Source organism: Macrosteles quadrilineatus, unplaced genomic scaffold (genome assembly GCF_028750875.1).
Source record: "Macrosteles quadrilineatus isolate MER2022 unplaced genomic scaffold, UCM_ALF_1.0 Scaffold_6__1_contigs__length_79288215, whole genome shotgun sequence".
NCBI lineage: Eukaryota > Metazoa > Arthropoda > Insecta > Hemiptera > Cicadellidae > Macrosteles > Macrosteles quadrilineatus.
Window position 1 is genome coordinate 72639674 of NW_026542599.1, and position 24900 is coordinate 72664573.

A 24900-nucleotide genomic window follows, 5' to 3' on the forward strand; every position below is an offset into this window, starting at 1 on the left:
AAATTGATAATATTACTTTCACTATCTTAGTTGTATTGTTTACGTACAAATTGGATTGGTTACGTAAAAGACCGATACAAGCTTTAATAATCAGTCAGGATAAACTTTGATTGATTTAATATTTCCTTTACAGGTGTCACTTGTATCATATATTCATAAACCATACGAAACACTTACGTTTAATCCAAAATTAAGAAGATTGTTTTCAATTTCCTAAGCTTATCCTGAAAAAGAACAGTAGATAAAATACTCTTACGACTTGTTAAACATTCAGAAGCTCTAACATCTTCCCATTACCTTTATTTTATGTCATGCTTTTAGCCATTTTATACATCTTTAAAATTGCATTTCTTCATCCAAGACTAACATACTGTTACATGTATAAAAGGTTAGGGTTGAAAAAGAAGTTCATGGCTATGCGTCTGAGATCTTTATATTTATGTATTTGTAAATATTTGTGTCTTCAACGTTTGTGCTAATTCGATCAAATCAGCAATATCTCAAGTAAGAGATGGAAAAATAAAGGTTTAGCTCTGAGACAATGAACGATAATTTTTAGACGTAGAAAACTAGGACTATAAAATAATTTGGATCTTAAAACATGCCTTATATTTTAACAAATCAAAAACCACAACAGACCATATAGGAAACATAAAAACTATTTGATAATACATAATCTGAATATAATCATTGGCCTTTAGATACTGAGGTAGAATACCTATGTAGCTATTTGGCCAGCTGTAATATTTTTAGGAACATAGTAAATTAGCAGCTTGCATAGTGCTAACCTAAAATACTGTATTCTGTCTCATTTTTTTGTTGATTTAGCATATATTTCACACAGTTATAAAAATTACGATATTTTTCTTTATGATATTTTTCTCCGTAATTTTAACGTTTCTATTGGTGAATTCGTCAGAAATCAGTTATTTACGTCAGTGCATTCTGTCGGCGGCTCAACACAGGTACCTCCAATTTGATTTTTAAAATTAGTGAAACCCACTTTTACCTATGAAATTTTAGCTGTATTAAAAGTAAATGGCTATTTGTGGAACTAGTGGGCGAAGTGGCACTTTGCTGCACACGAGATAAATGTTTACGCACGAGCCGTAGGCGAGTGTGGAAAGTTTCTCGAGTGCAGCAAAATCAGTTTGCACTCGTGATACAAATTATATTTTTCCTACAGTTACTAAGCATATAAATAACAAGTCAATGTTAAAATGTGTTAAGCAATTTATTAGAACAACATTTTTGTAAGGAAATTTTAGACCGTAGGTTTAATATTTAACCCAATAGAAGTAAATAATATGTGTTTTAAGAAACTCGAACTCTCATACAAAAGTACAATGACAATAATTTAACAAAGAGCAACCACTTGTATTGCATTTTCCATTGTTCAAAATAAAATAAGATAAAGAAATAGTAGTTTACGCAACGATTGCGTTAAGTGAGTCTTTACGACACGAGTAGAAAATTTAAGGCACGAGCCTTGGCGAGTGCCTTAAAAACTTCTACGAGTGTCGTAAAGACTATTAACGCGAGTTGCGTACACTACTTTACCTACGACCGTTTTTTAATTACTATCAATCTGGATTTAATTACTAACAATAACTACTGATAACTTTTTAGAGAGGTTATGTTTTCGTGTATTGCCATTGCCACTGAAAGTGATGCAACGACTTGTTGTATAATCAGCTGATTTCCTGTAATTACGTGTTTGTTAAACTTCGTTAAATATTACATTGCTAGCAGTATTCTTACCATAAATAATATTGTATCAGGTACAATTCAGCAAATATTTCATTTATTTTTGGACTTCTACCAACTTAATTAAGAATACGCGAGTATCAACATGAACAAGTTGGATCAACAATTAAATTGGTCAACTGATCAGCTGATCAGCTGATTAGTTGACGTTCGAAGCATTACAATTTTAATTCTTTTCTCTCAATACTTGAACCTCATTGGTCCGTCACCTGTGTGGATATGAGAAAACTATGCGGATATGAAATGAAACTATGCGGATATGAAAGTAAACAGCTGTAAAGTGAAACTTTTCAATTCTAAGAACTGGACTGAAATGGCTACTTTAAAAAACGGTCGTAGGTAAACATTTTTTCCTTGTTGTTAACCAAGAGGCTTTTATAAAAATGATATTATAAATTTTAATAAAAAATATATATTTTTATGCAAAATAGTTACAACATTGAATTTTTAGAGGCTTATAACAGTTAGTGATAAAACATTTAAAAGTATTTAAACGTGTTGATTATGTAGTGTACCAACAGATTTACTTCTTTTAGTTTATTTGATAAACATAGGTGAATTTATATAAATTGTACAAATTTTGTTACGTACGTATACTTTAAAATATAATTCATTGTTATTTACTTTTAGTTGAAGTACACATCAAAATTAACTACCGTTAAACGAGTTTTTGCTAATTGTAATTAGTCACAAAATGCTTCCATTAATAAAATACATTTACACACAATTAATTGAATAACATATAATTGAAAACTGTTTTTGGACATGCTTCAATCCGACTTTTATGTTAGCGGAACTCCCATTTTACACTTAAAAAAAAACTAGAACCATACTTGGAATCATGTTTTTTCTTCAAGAGATAATATTTTACTCATTATAATCCTTAAATCAGAGGTTTTTGTTGTTGATGTTGATGGAGGTCGTACGTCTAGATATTTCAGGGGAGAACTTATGCATTGGTAAAAAACATGAATAAAGGGTGGATTGAAAAGTGTCAAGCAAACTTTATCAGACAAACCTTTTGTTTAATTTGTTATGCCGTTAATATATAGCTCATAATGCATTAATATAAAATTAAATATATTTCGTAGCTATATACTGACGAATAATATAAATAGATAAATAGGTGATAAATAGTAATAAATGTCATTTATCAATAATTATAAGTTTTGAATTAATATAAAATTGTTTGGAAAATTAATTTTTAGTAGGATCAAGTAAGTAGTAATGGAAACCATTCAGATTTACATTTTAAAAAGTAATAAGGACATTTTCTATGGTTACTGGTAATTCTTGGTAAATAAATTATTTAAAATAATTTATGTTTAAAAAAAAATTTAAACACCCAAATTAGAACACCCGTTTAATTTGGTTCAGCGATTTATTCTTTTTATTTCCCAGGATTTTTTGTATAGGTTGTAATAAAACATTATTTTTGACTCGACTTTTTAAACAAATTTAATAAAAGTCATTTCCTTCTTTATACTCTTGAAAAGAAAGGCTTGGTAGATCCTAATTTAAGCAAACTAATGTCAGGCACTTGTCCAAAAATTCCTTCTCACTTAACAAGGCCCAATTTATCTGCTGAGCTCTTTTGTATTAAAAAAAAAACATCCAGGAGAAGTTTGCTGTGAAAAGATCTCTTTTTAAGTTTTAAATTAATCACTGATTTTATAAACAAAATTGTTGCAAATTCCTCTTTAAAAAAATTCCTCAGATTAGTTTTATAGGTTTTATCTATAACTACTTATACTACTAGGAGGAGTTATTTGTTTGAGTTATGCCACTTCTAAGATTAAAAGGTATATTATTTTAATAAGTACATATCGCAGCGGATTGAAAAGTGTTCTGCTAGGTAATTAAAATCATTAATTGATTGTACAATATAATTTAAAATTAAAACATTGATTATTTAATCAGTAAATCTGAAACGTACAAAATAAAACAAATTACACGACAAATGTGTGACTGGTCTAGGGTGACACTTGTCATGTCATTTGTTTTATTTAGTGTTTCCATGATTGCATAACACCAATACAATAGTGTAAAACATTTAGTGAAACACACAATTAAAGTCTAATCAATTTAAAGGTAATTGCAAAAACAAACACATGTTTCCCTAAAGTTTTGTTATCAATAAAAATAATGATTTAACATCATTCCCCTTTTTTCATGAACAAAACAGTTTAGTGATCAATTTATTTACTACATCGACATAAATATATATTAACTGCCTAATTTTCTATACTTTTTACGGTACATCCATAATAAAAAGATAAAGTAATTAACTAAAGTGGGCGCCAAGTACTGAAAACACTTAGTGTTTTATGACTTTTAAAAGTCATTTATCACTTCAGGGTGAGACGTTGGGACTCAAAGTATCTAAAAGCTTAAAAGCTTGAAGTAATTTCTTAGTAATTTTCTAAATAACCTTAACTGGTTGTCAACAGACTTCTTACTTGTTTGATGGTTTAAGGATGTACAGTGAAGTATCGCTATGGTATTGGTTATATCCGGGAGCGAGCTGGTCTAGTGGTAGAGTGCAGGACTTTCCTGGGGTCCCGGGTTCAAATCCCGCCAAATTACTAACGGATTTTATCCAAGTGATAATGCCGCAACCCCTAGGTCTAATCAACGAAGACTGGCTTATCAACTCAAATCTACCACTGAGCCCACTCGGCCCTCTCAAAATTTCTGCAATGCAACTCTTAATTCTATCATGGGCTATTAACTTTTATGGGCTATTATAGATTATACCATCGATACTAAAGCTGATGCATCCCATTTTTCTTATCTTTAATGTGGTTAAAAAGTAATATTTAACTAAAGGCAACAATTTAAATTGTTTATGTAAAGTGAGCCTTTTCGGATAACATGTAACGTAATTTAATTTGATAAATATAATTGGAATGAGAAATATTTCCCATCATTTCAATTTTAAAAGTAAGTTTTCATATTTACTGAAATAGAAGTAAAATAATATTTCCTTAGAAAAATCTTCATCCCTCATACAAAAGAGCGATAAAAATATCACAACAAAGAGTAACCACTTGTCGTATTTTCCATTGTTCCAGGAAAATAAGATGGTAGCAAACACTCTCTTCCTTTTACAAAGAGGCTTTTATCAAAATTTTACATCAAATTATGTAAAAACGAGTTTGGGTTGATGCATGGTTGTAACTGGAAAGTAATTAGAAAATTTAATTTGTATAGTAACAATTTATAGCAAGAGTTAATTGCACAATATTTACAAGCATATATACAATATTGTCGTTAAAAGCATGGACAAATACTAAAATTTTTTCAATTTTAGATTTATTTTAATCATTTGGATTATACCAATATTTATATAACGTTAAAGTTCTCCTTAACGTCTCCGTATCTGTTTTATGGCATTATTAAATCGAAACGGGTATTTAACTAAAAATAATAGGTAATTGTTACCCATTCGTAATTATTTAATTAGACTCTGAACTTATTGTCAAGTCTTAATTTTGGTAGCAATATGTGATCAATTCCATAATAGGTTTATTGATAAAGGTTTTTACTAAAAATATTAAACCAAGAAAAATCTACAACATTTTAAAATATTTATTAAATTAAAACCAAACATTTAACTATTGTGTGATCTCACACTCGACATTTCCTAATATATAAAATCTTATTAGATTGATAAAATAATTAATTGTATACATAAAAAAAAATATTTATAAAACGAATGTCCATCTAAGTTTAGCAATCTACCAACCGAAGTATGCCTATCCCAATTAGACACACAATTCCGGGCACGTCCAGACTTACTTCAACCAACTCAAAATTAAATTGGTGTCTGGACGCTGCGTCGAGTAATATATGTTCATTTATCAATTTTCGAACGTGTTTTGAATTTTATTCAATTAAAATATAAAAGTACAATATCTCTGATATCAAAACAATCATATGCTATTGACAATATTTATTTCAAAATGGGAAGCAAAATTGCAACCCTACAAATGTGGAAATCAATTAACTGTATTGAAATAAATAAAATCTTATGTAGCTACTAAACTTAAGGGATTTAATTTTACACAAGTAAATATATTCTTAAGAATAAGAGGTTTTATTTTTTTGTTTTAATACTTACAGATCGTTTAGTCAATTAGTTGTGTAATATGAAAATATATTGGTTATAACTAAGAACCAGTGAATTGTCATGTGTTTTATCCATCATCTATAGGAATGGAAAAATAATATAAGAAAGTTTATTAGCTAAACTCTATTTTAGTATTTAATCAAACTTTGACATGATGTTTCACATAAAATAAGCAAAAGGTCAAGTAAAATGTGTGAAAACTAAGCCTTAAACTTTAAACTACATGAAAAGCCCATCAAACCTTTAATGGTTTGAAACTTTATTGTTGGGCAAACTTTGCTGCGTTACAAATGAACTCTCATTATTCAAGTCAATGCAACTTTCCGCTGAAGCAATATTGTAGCCAATAAAGTTCTACTGAGGTGTGATAATTTGCTCATTATTGAAAACTTTACTAAAGTCTACATCTTTTACTTGTTTATGCAAAGTCAAGTAAGAAAGCATATTCCTTTTTAATAATAATACATATAAAGTACCTTATAGAAAGTATAGAGGTGCACAGTTATAGTTTTTACTATAGCCTTTACACGAAGAATTTTAGTATACGAGAAGTATTGTTTTCATCAAAATATTTAAGTTTGATTTTTTGGCAGAAATATTCATTCTGGGTTCCCCTGACCCCAAAAAAAATGGTTTTCGTTGTTTGTATGTGTTTTACATACTTTGTTACAAAATCGAAGCTAATAAATTGTAATTGTAGATATACCCTAAATAGATTATAACAAAACTTAGTTATTAAGAAAGATGTTGATTTAAGATAAAAAGAATGATTTTGTACTCATTGGTGTAAAGTGTAAAAAAACTATCAAGATAATATTTTATCTTAACAGGTGTTATATTTGAAAAGAGAAGAATTTTGGTACCTGAATTAAATATTGAGCTGTAAGAGGCGCCTATGCATCTGAAAAGTAACTTATTTGTAAATCTGAAAATGACAGCCGTGCTTTTACCTATTGTATAATATGTGTACAAAAAATCGACGTAACCCATTTACTTTTGTAAACATTTACATAAACTTACATAAAGGGTGATGCATTTTCTGAATAAATAACATTTAGGTAACAGGATGGCTTATGGCAGCTAGTACGACATATGTTTCTTTAACTTTTTGGTCTTTCATATTAATATAAAATACTTACTACACTTTAATTTGTATTTTTTACTTTCCAACCCAAATGTCAAATATAGATCAGGAATATGGATCGACCTATATTTAAGGGAAATGTATCTAATATAAATACAACTATGCAATGTTTCAAACCATGTAGCTTCATCATTCCATGATTCAACTGATAAATTAAAACTAATTTTGATCATGTAAATATTTTTAATAAAATTATTTTAGAAGAACCAAAATCTTTGCGTGGAAGCAATTTAAGGAGCATACTAATTCTGCACATAATTTAAGCCTTAATAATGTTATTGATTAATAAATGAGCTAAAATATAGCTTACAATAAGTGGAAATTTAAGAATACTATTATTAGACATTCAATTGTGATAAAAAAAAAACAATAGTATTTTCCACTATAGGCAGTATAAAAACGGTGTTCTTTCATTTTTTCCGGGCTAAAACCGAGTATTCACAGCTTTAAATTATTATGAGCCTAGACGTTCTAGCTCATAAAACGATTACAAAAGTAGAAAAACAATAAATTTCTAATCTCACTGTGCACCAGATACCTATTTAAATTGCAATAACGTTGGTATTTGAAAAAATATTTTTGGATGATAAATAATCTCTTCAACAGCTGTTTGAAATAATCCAAGAGGGCCGCTAGCCTCCAAGGACTCTTAAAATTAGTCGACCATTTCTAGAAAGGTATACCGAAGTATGTATGAGATTGAAATGAGAGCAGTCTTAAAGGCATGCTACTAAACAATGTAAAGGCGAAATTGAAACTAAAATTACATTACATTCCAACCTGCGATTCACTAGCATTTCCTGCGTCAAATGAATCAACTAGACTTAATTAAAACATGACTGCTAGAACTATTACAACTACATCTGTACGGTCTACCTGTATCTTTGCGTTTCTAGAGTTAAAGCGAAATTTTATCACGCGAGAGTATTTTATATTCAAACATTACAGGGGATATCATAGATTATATATTAAATGATTACTTACTATCTAATTACTATATAATTTCAATACTATGTACTTAAGATTCCTTGGAGCCTAAACATTCTATCTCTTAAAACAATTAAAACACTACTATGAAAATTTCGAATCCTACATTTTATTATATATATATTTCAATTACAATCACTCTGGTGTTAAATATTATAAAATGGTAAATATCTTCTCACCGGCTGTTTGAAATTAACAAAATTAACATTACTGTTAAGTGCAAATCCAAAATGGCCGTTAGGTTCCATGGACTCCCTTGAAGAAGATTTTAAAACTACAAAGAACATTCCTAATCCCACATTTTACTTAATATTTAAATTTTAATCACATTGGTGTTTAAAAAAATATTTTTTTACGATAAGTAACTTTTCAGCAGCTGTTTGGAACTATCCAAGATTGCCGCTAGCCTCCAAGAACTCTTAAGAGGATTTGCCTATTTCTAGAACCACTGTACATTTTTTTCAAGATCCTTAGAAAACAAAATCAGTGCAAAACAACTCAAAATTACCCTTCTGGGGGTTATTCTAGATCAGCTGATTGAAAGAAGTACTTCTTCAACAATAAATTTTACTCTTTTCACACCTTGTATTCGCCCATTGAGTTTGTTCGTAAAATATATTGAGCTAAAAAAGGAATGAACTAGATCAGGAATGATTACATGGACCAATACAATTTAATGTTTGACACCAACTACAGTCCTTCTGGATTTTTAGTCCTTTTCGCTACTGACTGAGCAAGTCCTGCACAATGCAGTGCCTAATGATGTGGATACAAATTACATAGTTAAATATTAAGTGTTCGTATAATATGACTTATAGCTATATGGCACCTATCATAAGGCAACTTTGCCAACCATTTACTACTGATACCACTAATGTATTACAAAAATATCCAGAAACTAAGAATAATGTAATAATATTATTATTAACAGAATCTGGAAATGTAATAAGAACTGAAAAATTGTTTATTAACACCAACCATCAACCGAAGGAGCTTTAAAAGTATTTTCACGCTTTTAAACACAGTGATAATTTTACTTTTCTAACGTGATTTTCTCTTGAGGCGAAAGCCTCTTAATGAAAACACTTAACCTTGATGAAACTCAACAACCATTAATCACGTAACGCTTGAAGTGCCGCGATTTGAGGAATTATTGCCTTCAAAATGTATTTCTTACCTGGAAAATAAAACCACTAAGTACCTTTTTTAATATAATTTTTTTGTATTCCGTTTGGCATAAAATTCATTCATAAATAGATCTAAAATCAGTAAAATAAGTTGTTTTTTTCTACCAATAGCAATTTTATATTGTAAATATATTTTTATGTGTTAAATAGTACAACATGTAGAACAATTTCTAAAGTTCAAAATGACAAAGGTAATGTTTAACCGCTGTAAAAATACGATGTGATGTGATTTGGCAATAGCTAGCTCAAAAATTACGTTAACAGTTTTAGAGTTTTAGGATAAGCTTTTAACACCGTATTTCACTAAGTAGATTAAACTTCCAATATTATATAATTATGAACAGGTGTGCAATTGGTATTAATACATTTGATTCTACTAGAAAATTTTTAACCCTTTAGTAAATATCCTTACAAACTAGGCGTTTCTTTGGAGGATAAGGTGAGTTTACTGTAAAAAATAGTTCATTTAATTTTATATCAAACATTATTTAATCTGCAGTTCTCCCTCTAAAAACTTATTTAGCTATTACACCAATACAACAACCTACATAAAACTAACAACAATTTAGAGGTTTTTATCCAAAACAATTGTTTGTGGAGTACAATAACCTATAAAGTACTTTAAATCGTATGTTATTTATATTACATTGTCATCAGAATACAGACAGCTATTTCTTCTACGAAAGATTTTCAAAATGAAACCTCATTTCCTATTGTTGTTCAAGAAGATGCACAGTTGGGGTTTCTTTATAAATATTTACAAACCAATGTCGGATGGTTGGTGTGATTCAGTGTATTCAATGTATCAATTGTTGCATATTCAAATACTTGAATAGTTGAATATTTGAATAGTTGAATAGCTGAATATTTTAATGTTAACAAATGGTTACGATTACATGTCTCTGTTGTTTAAATATACCAACATGTATCTACATAATTAATTGTGTTACTGAGAAATGTGTCTAGGAAAGGTTGTTCTATTTATTTGTCTGTATTTACTATTTGAAGCCATAAAAATAAACAAGAATCATAGAAACAGTAAAACAATGAAACCGAAAAAATATTGACTGTCGTCAACTAACTTTCTTTTTCAAATTATTACTCAATCATGAAATGGTTACATCCTCTATTATTTAGTTTCAAATTTTAATAACTTTAGTTACGTAATAAATATATTTTTAAAGAAAGATGTGGAGATACCAATGTGGATGTAGTCATTGCGATAATTTTGCGTAAGTCAATTCACCCTGATGATGGCACTTGTCACATCGAGGCCGAAACGTCAGTTGATGAAAGTTAGTTGATTTGAAAACCCTTTTTAGGTATAGTTTTTACATTAGTTTAAAAGTTAATTTCAACATATTGTAAGTAAAAAAACATCTTCAAATTATTTTTTATTCGCAATTTAGTTACTGAATTTCAGCTAAACCCGATATCTAATTTAAAATTCTACGTCGATTTTATCCTGGTTGTGACAAACTGACGTTTATAACTAAGTTTGACGACGCCAGGTCGCTAAGGACGACACGTCTCTTGGCTTCACTATATAACGAACTTGTATCGCTATACCAATGGAATCTTCAGAGAGTCAACTTTGACAAACTTCAAACAATTTGGATCAAAGTATTTTTGATTTCTTTAGAATTTGTCACAGTCACACTAACTTTTGAATGGTTAACTGTTGAGTTATATACCAGCTTTACAAAATATTGCTTGGTTATATTTTGCCGTCTTCACTTAACAGAAAGTTATATATAAATTCAAAGTAGCACTCTGAATTTGTTCTACTCATAATTATTTGCATGGACGAGCTTATAGGTTAAAATAGAAACAAAATAGTATTAATTACTATGAAGTAATATAAAAATAATGATGGTGACTTTGTTACAAAGACAATTCATTGTTTCTTGCCTTTCATCTTGACTGCTGTTGACAACAAACTTAAACGTAATATTACGATTTACAGGTCAAAGGATGTCTCAAAACAAGAAACTATCTGTGATATTAAATTTTGGCTTGTTTAGCTATTGATTAATTTTGCTGTGTTTAAGGCGAAAACATACACTTACCCTACTGCCTTATGTCTATGTGGTCTGAGACCATGTTACTATGTTGTACAAATTTGGTGGCGTAACTATTTTAGCTAAAGACTTATCTTGAAGGAGGCTCTATTTAATATTTGAAGCTAAACGTAAACAAACATACAAACTCCGTAGTGCTCAGTTTGTCATCAATCCTACCCAAATAGTTCAGGAAACTGATAAAAAAATTCCGTTCGTTAGGGTTGTTTCAATGTAAACATTTGTAAGGTGATAAAGGCCAAAGCAAAGTATTTCTGACCTCTGTCCTTAGTAATCTTTTGTTATCTGAGTGAGATATCACTATGTTTATAGTTTGCCAATATGTGTCATCTCCGATCAGTTCAACTTAGACAACAGGTTTCAGTTAGTCTCTATCATATTCATAGTTCACAATGACAAACCCCATTGTTGCATTTTTTCTAACAGTTTTGTTTCTCAACTGTTTAGCAGCTAGTGTCAAAGATGAGAGGATGAAGTCGATACAATTCAGTTCAACAAAGAAGATTGAAGTAGGTGGAGAAGGCAGTTTCAAGCCTGATAAAGTCACAAAAGTGAGTTATACAGAGCACCCAATAATGTTCCCAGAGGACAATCCTGGACGGAAGATCCAGGAAGAGGACAACGACATGAACCGCAACATATTCGACGCTCCCAGGATAGCATGTCCTCCCGGAACCAAACCGGACAACAAAGGACGATGCCGGAACTTGGATTGAATGTGTAGTGTTGTGCTGTGTTTTGGTTCGCAAATTCAATAGTTAAATACTGGTAAAGTATGGATTTGTTTACATTTGTTTTGTTTACCTGTGTAGCTTCAAACAAGCTATTTCAGTATAATCTTTACTTTTTTCCAATTAGTATGACAATATTAAACTTACCACTTCGAATATTTTTATTTTAAATTTTAACCTCTATTTTGTGACGTGGTTTTAGAAGAATCCGTAATGGATGTAGAATATGTCAATCCTACACGTGTAAAATATATCTTATTCAAATTTCCTTGTATGTGGTTTGAGTTAACCCATTATGTATTTTGCTGCAGTATTTCTCAATGAACATAAAAATATTTAGGTTTAATCTGAGACTATTTTTCTCTATATTTATTTGTGTGATTGAAGATATTTTTTACTAATACACATGTGTTGAACTCACCTGTAAAATTTTTCGGTTTAAAAATGGTTGATCATTTCCTAACAGAAAAAATAAATATTATAGACTTTACTGAATTAATAATCTATTGTAGTCCCTAGGCCTACTTTTTAGTCTACAAAATCTTTTTTTCTTAGGACGCTAGGCACGAGCCCGGAATAATTTTTCACATTACTTCAGGCTAGACCTAGGGGTTGCGGCAATATCATTTGGATAAAATCCATTGGAGATTTGGTGGAGTTTAAACCCGGGACCCCAGGAACCGGAGTCCCGCGCTCTTACCACTAAACCAGCTCGCTGCCCCCAGGCTACTACAATAATTAAATTAATAAAGTTTTAGAAAAGTCCAATATTTATCACATTTTTCAAGGCGAGAATCCCATCAAAATCATTATTAAGGTATGAAATGTACTTATAAAACATACAATATTTAATACCGTAATGGAATTGTATTTTAGCAGAACACTCTTGCTTTTAACATAATTAATTTACAAAGACAGTCTCATGTGGTGAACAAACGTACAAATGCCATTATAAACACCATAAATCTCTCGTTACAAAGCTAAAATAGCACCACACAGGGTATCAAATCTCTGACCCTACTTTGATTCGTTAGGCTTAATTAGTACGGGAATTAGGCTTAAACGCACATTAACTTGGAAAGCAAATAAGGTAAGTCGACAAGGTGTTGAGCCAACACATTGGTGGAAATGTTTTATGTTATACTCTGTTTAATGTATTTTATGGCGCAAACATATCACCTCTAAAGCAAGGAATAGGTTCATATTATACCAAAGGTTAAGGCTCCCATATTTTTTTGGACGCGATGATCATATTTTAGGTACATACTAAAAAACACGTACCTGTACATGTATTTTTTAAATCGCTAGTAAAAATACCCCCGCCGCAGCAAACCTGCAGACTAAGCGAATTTATATTTACCTTGCTGGATTTCTACTTAAATATAGCCTAATTTTTTTAGGTATTTTTCCTCTATTTAAATAATATTGATTTTTATTGAGCAGGTTTGTTGCTTCAGGGAAGGTATGAAAGTTGTGTTTTTGTATTAAAATGTTGATAGCTTAGTATGAAATAAAACCAGTCTAGATTATTTTACAGTTTCGGATATTGATACTGAGTAGAGTTTTGGTAGCATTTTACGATTATTTACCTCAGCATAAAATAGCTTTAGCAGTAGTAGCTACAGAATAACAGTGGTTATTATTTAGAGTTTATATCAAGATACATGTTTCTTGTAAAATTATTTACCGACCTTCTTATTAATGTGTTTTATCCGAAATATATCTTTGAGGGATAAAATAAACATTTAATAAACCACTATACCAATAAACATATTGCTTTTTGTGGTATATTTAGGTGTGAACTAAACTACATTTCAGGTGATTCATGCTTAAATAACTTTAATAGGTACAGAGTGTTTTGACATAAAACATAAAGCTTATGTTGGTATGCCTGGTTTCTTTACTTCATTTCCGATCAGCTGATATGCACTGTTGCTTATTTATCGATGTGGTTTAGTGCTATTGGAAATGTATTGTAAATAATACTCATTGCGTTTTCACAAGGTCAAATATATGTATATAGGTAATTTTTTTTTATTACTACGAATCCAGTTTAATTAAATTTTTTCATGTCAGTAATATCTAATTTATTATGTACTGGAATCACACCTGTAAACTCTTTCTTTGTCTTTGTCTTTCTTGGCAGTAACCAATGATTTATCATGAACTTATTCAACTAACCCTTAGAGCTTGAGAAAACACTATGTTGAGTCCAGGTTGAGTCTTATTTCCAATAAATTTCCAATAATACTAAACCTCATTGGTAACTATAGTACAGTACTTATCAGCTGATAAGAAATGAAGTAATGAGAACAGGGATACCAACATATAAGCTTATTTTGTCGTTAATCGGTGCCTCACAGTACTTGGAATATGGGTTGCGCTTTAAAAAAAACACCTCGTAATTAAAATTAATAATAATAATTATGGTATCAGCGGCCCGCGGTTATGAAACACTGTTGACTTTGTCACAACAATGAGATAACAATTAATTTTAGTTCAGTTTCTTAAAATAACAATTTTTTAGATGTATGGTGGGGTTAGGTTAGGTTAGAACAGCTTAAGATTGGCACTAGTTGTTCTACTATTATGTGTGTTCTCTCCAAATTTATACATCGTGTGATCAAAAACCTTTTCTAAATATTGTTCTTTTCATTATTTATTACCTGTAAAATGTTTCAATAAGTTATAGAAGTGTAATTGGAAAAAATAGAGTTGTGGGCACGTAATGGATTTTGACCTTGTATTTTAAATTTTATGAATGCGCAAGCAAGCTTAGTAACATAATTAGTGGTAATTTAGGATTTAATCTCTTTGCATATTCTTGGAAACGGAGATAGAAGAGAAAGCTTGCCTAATGAGTCCAGGTCAGCCAAAGTTTTCGAAGTCTTTCAGACCCCTTTGTTGAGGTTTCTTTTGTGTTCACTCTCCGAAACTCTATAACTCTTCCTAAGTCTATTAGAAATTTCTTTGGCACCCACTTTAATCATTTAATATGTCTGAACAGCGTGGGGGAAGATCAAAAATCAAACCCATATGTGTGGTTTTCCCGAAAAAGTATTTGAGTACATCACCTCATGTAAAAACGCTTTGAGTATTTACAGACAACAAAAATAAAGCAAGAAGAAGAACAGATGCGTACCAGACAACGGAAGAATAGATAAGTATCTTACAGGTAAATAATACATTTTTTTTAACAATGTATAAAAACCTATTTTGAGCTATGTACAACTGACATGGAATTTGAATACTTCAGTTTTAAATTAAATGCGTAAATAACAGAAAAAAACTTTCCAAAACTTTTTTCCTAAACTTTCCAATTTGTTTTTTCAGTTAGTGCAGGACAATTGTACTTTTGTAAGGAAAAAAATGTGTTGATGAATCATTTACCATAATCGCTTTTCCTTTGAAAAGGATTCAGATTGTGTATGATATTCAGGAGAATGCACATAATTCTAGGTCTTGGTAGAACCCAACTGATCGCACTTATCTTTGATTTTGCAATAATAATGGAAATATGACGTAAAAATCATAAAAAAGTTAAACTACGAAAATATAGAAACAATCGTAGCGATATTATGTATAAGTAATTGAGCAAAATGACGAATAGTGTTGCAATTGGTCTGATATTACCAAGTATTTGAAAAAAAAAATACTGAAGGGGTTAATTGGTTTATAATGCTGCAAAACTTAGTTGTTACCAACAATGATATTGGTGCTTTTTATAAAAATCAGAAATCACTAAAAGCAAATAATTTGGAAAAGGATTCTGTAGATCTGTACAATTTGGTGTACTAATGTATAGCATTCAAAGTATAAAAGATAAAAGGGTTCATATCACTCTATGAGGATTTAAGTTAACTATTTGATGCCCACAAAGGCACTATGTTTTTACCATATAATCTAACTATTTGGATACGCAATGAACAGAAACTATCAATACAAAATTACGTGTATTGAAATAGAATCAAAGCAAATCTACTTTTGAATTTGGATCCAGTTTAGGCTTTGTGTTTGAAACGCAAATGTACAATTCATATCACATCAATGAACGTTTTACAAAAGGAGTTCAATAGTTATTGTATAGGAAACTAGTAATTATCAATCATCACAAGCATATCAAAGTTAGTTTGTAAGCCCAGCATATTCACCATTACTTACAAAGCATTGTTAAAATTGCCATTGGAATAACGGAACGTTTTACTTCAGGTTTTGCGATTGATCTACAAACGATACAAATGATTGGTTTTGTTTTACGTTCATCCCTCTCATCTTAGGAAAAAAATTGCATTACATTTTCTGAAAGTAGGCCTATTGAATTGATTTCCATTGGTTTTTTATAATTGGAGACCCTATTGTTAAATATTAATAAGCAAAACCGTCTTTCCCCTGTCCGAGCTAACAGTAGGCCTACAGCTGTCAATGTGTGCCATATTTGACGCTGATAGTAATCAGCTGATTAACAATCAGACAAATCGATCAGCATTTGAGTTGCTCAATGCATTACGTCTAAGTTGTATATTTTATCTTAGCTAATGTATATTCTATCATGATGAATTATGTATCAAGACAAACATTTCAAATACCATCCCAATCATAAAATAACCATATATCCGCTCTTCATATAAATGGTGTTGAGGACATTAATTTTAATGCATATATTTCAGTAGAAACAATCGTGTTTGAAACATTATTACCATTTGAAATAGTCCTTGTTGCATAATTTGTTGTCAAAAATATCTAATTTATCAGTCGTCAACAAATATTGTTTTATTATATACAGTACTAGGTTATTTATAATATCACATCAATGAGTATTTTCTTTAACTGCTGACTTATTTTTTAGGCAAAAGCATTCATGGCTAATCTTCTTCTTTATTAGATGGGTAATCTATTTGAAAAGCTATAAATTATGACATTTTGATAAACAGTGTTCTTAATCAAAAGTTGAGTTTATTATAAAGCAGATATTGATTACATTTAAACTGTAGCACTCCTATTGCAGTGGTTTCATTTTAGGAACAGAATTGAGGTCTTAAACTATATCAAGGTTCAGGTCCAGTCCCTATCTTCATAAGGGTAACATAATCACTGATTTACGCTAACACTACCTTGTTACTAATTCCCGAATATTTTTCGGCCAAAATAGTACGACGTGCTATAATAAACAAAAAGTTAATCAACAGTCGTGTCTAAGGAACATGTAGGCCTTAGTCATTAACGAGACTACAAGATAGTGCTACACATCCTAAACTCATTACCATTTACACTTGGCTTTATAATACCTACCTTCGTATGGTAACCATTAAAAAAAAAGTAATAAAAGCACAATTACACAAACAAATATTTATCTTTGTTGTTTAGTTATAAGGGGTTTGAATATTTTAAATTTCGACATTAGCATTTGTGGTTTACTTTTGAATGGTATTCAGTCAATTCTTCACCTACGGAGTAATTTCCTATAAAAGTTTTAATGATTTATTATGTCTTGTATCTCAGACACAGGTTGTTTTGCCCATATCTATAAAAGTAATAAATTAAACTACTACATTGGCTATTTGCAATTCTAATTGACGTCCCAAATTAGACAAATTAACAATTTGAGTCGACATCAGAATGCATTTTTCTTTGGAGCCATGGTTATATGGTTACCAGTCTGGAAATATTTTAATTGGGTTTAACTCTAACAGATATTTTATGTGGCTTTTTCAAAATTGGTCACTACCTATGTTTACAGCAATTTCTATTAGATAAATCACACCACGATTTGTTTCTTATGTTGGCAACTACATTTGGAAAACCTCCAAATAACAGAAACAAACGTTGTTTGAAAAACAATATTGCTGTGCTTTACTGAATTAATTTTACATACAAGAAACGTTTTATTTGTATATTGGGGATATCACTTCAATCCTTAGTCATATATTGATAATACTTATGATGCAGGAATAGTTATACTTATGGAAAGAAAAAAGTGGTGTTTTAGCAGTTTTTTGCTTTGTCAACTAAATGTAAGCCATTTGATCCAAACAAAAGTTTTATGTAATTTCTGAAATACTTAGATCGGAAATTGTAAACAAGAAATTTTTCAGTTATTTATTTAAACTTCAAACCAGTCCAAAATAAAAAAAATGGTTATCACACTAAGTTCCTTTGTTCTTTTTTCAATTTCTTTTTTGTGAATGCAATCTCACAGTTATTTTCTATATACAAATCTTACCAACTCATCTTTCACATTTAAAATTTTTATTATAATAGTCTAGTGTCGACATCAAACTAAACCCTCTATTGCGAATACTTTTCAAAAATTAAAAAAATTAAGGGACATACAAGGTAATTACAAAATTATTTTTCCTGCATATAAGAGAAGCATTCTTTAATTTTAAAGTCTAACTATATATTTAAAAAACTAAGGACTACATTGTTTGATTCACTTGGGTTTCCTGATAAGTGGTTTACAACACCCAACGGAGTAGTTATAAGACACGGGGCGTAAAGCTGTCAGATATATCTACTGAAACTATAGTAGTTTTATATAAGTTACTGTGATCGTTGAATCGTATGTAAAGATAGAATATTCAGTTATGTAGTTTTATATAACTATTTCATTTGTAATCTACCTGTGTTTGGTTTAAATCGTTCAATAAAGTGTAGCAAATGAGGAAACGCTTAGCAAATTAATTATTTAACAAAATATATCAGTCTATTATGATTTACCATGTGACAAAAACATTTGAAGGTCTTTCTTCATCACATTTAGTGATTAAAAGCTTTGTGTCGTTGATTAACTTTACAAGGTAAAGAGGTGCTTCTGTGAACCAATTTCTAATTTGTTTAAGCAATTCCCTTTTGTTATTTGCCACCTTTGGCTTTAATTAAACAAATTAACTTCATTAAACGTCTACGATTCCAAGCAACGTCTAACTTTATATCTCATTTGTAACTCTTTAAGTTACCACATGTGTAAGCTTTGAAAAAATCTATATATTTTACATACAATATTGATGATAAAACTAGAAGTGATGATATGATTTTTCTAATGCCGAATAATGGTGCAATACTGTAGATTGAGTAAAACATTTCCAAACACGTTTTTCTTAACCTTGTGTGATTTTCAAAAGTGGCTTAAGATACTTATATAATATGTATGCAAGGAGATTAGAGTCTGGATATAAAATGATTGCCAGACTTGAGTTTTTAACACTTTCAGGAATAGCTTCTGTTGCTGTGACACTCAACGAGATAACTCTATTGACGACGAGAAGTAACATCAGCAAAAGACGTTTTGCAGTTAAATCTCGGTTTTCCACTTAAATACATACATTGACGTAAACCTCAGTAAAGCCCTTAGAAGATTATTTGAAAACATGAAAATAAATCATTGTCGATGCAAAAATATAGGTTGATGGTGTAAGTAGTTTGCATACCAGTTGTATGTTTAGTATGAAAATATGGATTCCAGCAGTTCAATTGTATTTTTATACTGACTGATAAATCTTTAATCTTCTTATGCACACATAGTGGAAAGATAGTGGTATTAATAGCGTATGTCTGCTTTATAATATTTGAAAATGCCAAGCAAGAATAATTTTCCAGCATAATGATTTAGATGCTGCATAAACTCTCAATAAAAGTACTTGCAAAGAAAGATTGAAAGGGAAAATTACTACTTTATGTCTTGCAAAGGATGAAAAGCTCGTATTAAATGTCCATTGAAACCAAAAATCAAAGCATAGCAATGAATGAATAGAACGGACGGCGGAATTCTGAGCGGGTATTTATTACGTTTATATTATCTTGCTTTTATTTATCACCTTTTTTCATTTCAAAGTCAAAAACTAAACGATTTTTACTTAAATACCATACTACAATATTTACTTAGCAAAATTATAGTTCAAGACGCAGTATTGAATATATTTATGTATTCAAATATATGTTTTTAAATATACATATATTTTAAATATACATAATATATTTTTGATATAGTGGCTGAATATATTTCTTTGTTGTTTATACTTTAGAAAAAAGGTTAATTTCCGAGTATTTTGTATACAGGTACCTTTTACACTGTAGTGAATGATTTGGTTTAAAGTAAGTCAACAATATTTTATCCGAATTAAATTCAGTAAATTATGCTTTTAAGTACACAATTTATAATTATTTACGAGGTGTGGTTATACAAAAGTGTGGCATTTCAATAAATTTAAACTCGTTTTCGAGGAAGAATTGCAGTAGCTTTCAAAATGAATGTTCGTTTAACACGCTTATCGGATGAATGAAACTGCTAATCTACAATAAATTACACTTGTTGACTGTAAATCTATACAGGGTGTTTCAAAATTGTCTGAACATATTTTGTGGACTTGTTCCTTGGAATAAGACAAACATACATGCCATAGTATAGGTCTAAAATGGCAGATTTCTTTCGGTTGGACTGTTTGTGATTTTTTAAAATTATTTAATATCTTGGGCATTTTTAAAGATAAATATTTTAATATTTTCTATAAATGTGAAATTTAGAAGATAAAAATGGCTTAAAAAATTTCGTTCAAATATTTCAATCAATTTACGGATGGCAGCAAGTTAAAATTTTAAATGCCAAATTTCATATAAACCGTAAATATTAAGAACAGTTTTTACGAGAAAAAATATAGACAAATAAAATCCTAATAAAATTAGACCATGTTTGTTAAAATCAGATGACAAACAACTGAGTTGTCAGTTTTTTTTTACATTCGGTTACTCAATTCAAAAAGAACTATTACTTCTCTTAGGTTAAGTCCTATTGCGTAACCGAATCTAGAAAATAATTGCTAACTCGGTTGTTTGTCATCCGATTTTAACAAACAAGGTCTCATTTGATTAGGATTTACATTCTCAATCTTTTTAATCATGATAACAGTTTTCTTAATATTTACTGTTTTCATAATATTTGGCATTAAAAAGATTTTAAATGGCCACCATATTGATATGGATTGGGATATTGGAACGAATTTTTTAAATCTTTTCAGCTTCTAAATTATACATTTATACCAATTTTAAAATTTATATCTTGAAAAATGCAAAAGATATACAATAGTTTTTAAAAATCACAAACAAACCGACAGACAGGAATCTAGATATTTTATACATATAGCATATTATGTTTGTCTGAGCCAAAGGATCAAGTCCACAAAATCATGTCCAGACAGTGTGAAAACACCCTGTATGTACAATTAAGGGTGAATTACTTACCTCAATGAGGTACGTACGCAATTGCCGATAGGAGAAGATAAATCGCCTCTTTCAAACATTGTCACATTTGTTTAAGAACCATAGTTGTATTAACTGTTGATGTTTAAAAGCAACAAAGATAATCAACGAAGTGAACACTCAAAGCAAGTCATGTGTAATTTGACTCAGGGCTTCTAACTGGATTGGAAGAAAAGTAACGTTTTTGTAAAACAAAGGTGAGAGAGAGAGAGAGAGAGAGAGAGAGAGAGAGAGAGATCTTTATCTTTAATCTTCAAGATTGTAATAGTGTCAGAGAATTTACAGTAGTATACATTAGTGCAATAAAGTCTTTGGATTTGGGAAATTTCAGATTTTCTAATTTCAGCTGTTCCTCCACTCGATGAACTCGTTGATGCAGTAGAAAGGGTGATTTAGCAACCACTCGTTCAGCCTCGACTTGAGCAGCCTTGGACTTGTGTTCCTGACCTCAGTTGGCAACAGGTTGAAGTACTTAGCCCCATTGTATGACGGCTTCATCTCGTACCGTTTGCTGTGATGAACAGGAAGGTTAAAATTTCCAGCATTTCGGGTGTTGTAGTGGTGTGTGTCTTCATTTTTGGGAAGGCCCTTCGGGCAAGCTAGTGAGATCACTTCCAATAAGTTTACGTTCACCACAGTAAGTATGTGCCACTGCTTAAAAGGTACTCGATAGCTCTCCTTCCAACTCAGGCCCGCCATTATCCTCAGTGCTATCTTCTGCAGGATCAGCACACGTTTGATGTTTGTGAGGGAGGTGCTGAATCCCATATCTCAGACGACTCTCAAAGAGGGCGTGGTATGAGATGTTTTTAAGAGCTGCCACTGTGCTAACAGTCTTAATGCGCCACAGAGCGAAGATTGCAGTACTCAGCCTCATGCAAAGTTCGTCCACGTGGTCAGTCCATGAGAGCCAGCTGTCCAAGATCAAGCCAAGATCAGGTAATATGAATACCGGTTCCTTTGTGTTCAACTAACAACATTGTAAATCTAACCCAAAAAATAGCTTGTGTGACAAATAAAAATGTAAATCCCTGCCATAACAAATCCTACAAGTATACGACAGGATCAAAGTCTCCTAAAATATCTATAAAATAAATCACGATACAAACATTTTAGTGAATTTCAATAATAGGAACAGTGTAGGCTACTTGTGATTTCTATACTTGAAATGAAATGAAAATGGTTTATTTAAACAGGCAAAGTTCACTTGTTGTTCATACTTGTTCATTATTTTAAGGGTGAGTTAAAAAATTTAAAACTCTTGGTATTTGTTTATTTAGTATATTATACGAAGATAGATTGTTTATTTCTACTGGATACTGTGAGTTTGTCCGTACAAATAATATACAAATAATAATGTTATTTTGATATAATAAATTTGCGAAAGATGAAATTAATATGATTAAATATTTATGAAACAGAAGGGATTACAGAATATATTGTGTATAAAAAAACAATATTTTGTAGCTAAAATATTCAGACATTAAACTGAAAACCAAACCATCCTTTCTCCAATATTACATGCAATTAAATGAAGTGATAAAATTCTAGACTCTCGGCTACATTTTACCGCATCATATCAATTCATCATATTGGTTTTATTTTAACTAAATTACAAATATGTCGTCACTAGTATATTGTAGCTAAATAGTTTTTGAGTAGATATAAAATAAATCTTCAATAGATGTATTACATCTAAGTTTTAAAAACGGTTTGAAACCAGATTTTTATAATTTTGGTCCTTTGATGGATTAAGTTTTAATAGTTTTCCTGTAAGTTTTGAGTTTTTGCTTTAAAACATTAGGAACATTTTAATTTCATGTGGTACACTTAATTTTGAGGTGGTACAATTTATTCAAGAACATACAATTTTGCTCATCAGTTCTCGTTCAGTGAGTGTGTCTGGTCTAGTGAATAAAGTGCAAGACCTCCAGAGGAAGGTTATTTAAAAAAAAAATAGCAAAACGGCCATTGGTGACCTGCATGTTCATAGGATACACTACCAACCACTTAGCTAAAAGATTCGCCCAATCCGATGATTTCGAGGTGTATGTCTAAACCAAGGATTATGAACACCTCACTATGCCCCAGTGGTTGTAGTATATCGCTACAAACACACAGGTCACCAATTATTTGCCACACAGGACGGGATTCGAACCCGAGCAGACGAATGCCACCGGCCAAGTGACACACGCCCTAGCCTTCTCGGCTATCTGTGCTTGAAGACTGGGGAGTCAAAACCCGGTATTTAAGCTGTCGCCACCGATTGCGAACAGATGGCGCTGCAGATAGTTGTTCAATGCGTTACTAGGTAGCAGCACCAGCTAGTCACGGACTATTTAGATGCAATCTTTTAGTTTTAGTAGTAGTAAATGTGTTCCTGAGACTTTGCTGCAAAACATTAGTTTCCCTAAAATTGCTATATTACAATAACCTCGTCCAACTAAATCAGGGTTAAATTCAATATTAAATTGTAAACTATATGTCTTTTGATTTTGTGAGATTTCGGTTTCAAATAATGCTATCAGAACATAAAAATTTATAGGAAAACCAGGAAAATTACAACAAAAACTAAGTTTTATTTGATGTTTACTACAAATACCGGGATTTATCTTTTTTATATATTTTCTTATTGTGTTATTATTCAAAATTAGCCTAATTAATAAAATAGTGACAACATGACAGTTAAAATTCAACAACGGGTAATGGAATTAAAAGGCAAACAAAAAAGTCTTATAAAATATGAATTATTGGCCTAGCACTGAAAGGGTTAAGCAATTCCCCTTTGTTATTTCCCACCTTTGGCTTTAATTAAACAAATTAACTTCATTAAACATCTACGATTCCAAGCAACGTCTAACTTTATACCTCATTTGTAACTCTTTAAGTTACCACATGTGTAAGCTTTGAAAAAATCTATATATTTTACATACAATATTGATGATAAAACCAGGAGAGATGATATAATTTTTCTAATGCTGGAAAATGGGGTGATAACTGTAGATTGAGTAAAAAGTTCCAGAAACTTTTATTAACCTTGTGTGATTTTCAAAAGTGGCTTAAGATACTTATATAATATGTATGCAAGGAGATTAGAGTCTGGATATAAAATGATTGCCAGACTTGAGTTTTTAACACTTTCAGGAATAGCTTCTGTTGCTGTGACACTCAACAAGATAACTCTATTGACGACGAGAAGTAACTTCTGCAAAAGATGTTTTCCAGTTAAATCTCGGTTTTCCACTTACATTGACGTAAACCTCAGTAAAGCCCTTAGAAGATTATTTGAAAACATGAAAATAAATCATTGTCGATGCAAAAATATAGGTTGATGGTGTAAGTAGTTTGCATACCAGTTGTATGTTTAGTATGAAAATATGGATTCCAGCAGTTCAATTGTATTTTTATACTGACTGATAAATCTTTAATCTTCTTATGCACACATAGTGGAAAGATAGTGGTATTAATAGCGTATGTCTGCTTTATAATATTTGAAAATGCCAAGCAAGAATAATTTTCCAGCATAATGATTTAGATGCTGCATAAACTCTCAATAAAAGTACTTGCAAAGAAAGATTGAAAGGGAAAATTACTACTTTATGTCTTGCAAAGGATGAAA

General features: G+C 30.6%; 1 protein-coding gene across 1 annotated transcript in view; it reads left to right on the forward strand.

Annotated features, from left to right (window-relative positions):
• Positions 1–12014, forward strand: part of LOC128997636 (cysteine-rich, acidic integral membrane protein-like) — a 91825-nt gene extending 79811 nt beyond the window's left edge. The window contains exon 3 of the mRNA XM_054423275.1: positions 11746–12014. Coding sequence (XP_054279250.1) covers positions 11746–12014 — 269 coding nt within the window. The remainder of the gene's footprint in view (positions 1–11745) is intronic.
• Positions 12015–24900: the final 12886 nt, after the last annotated feature.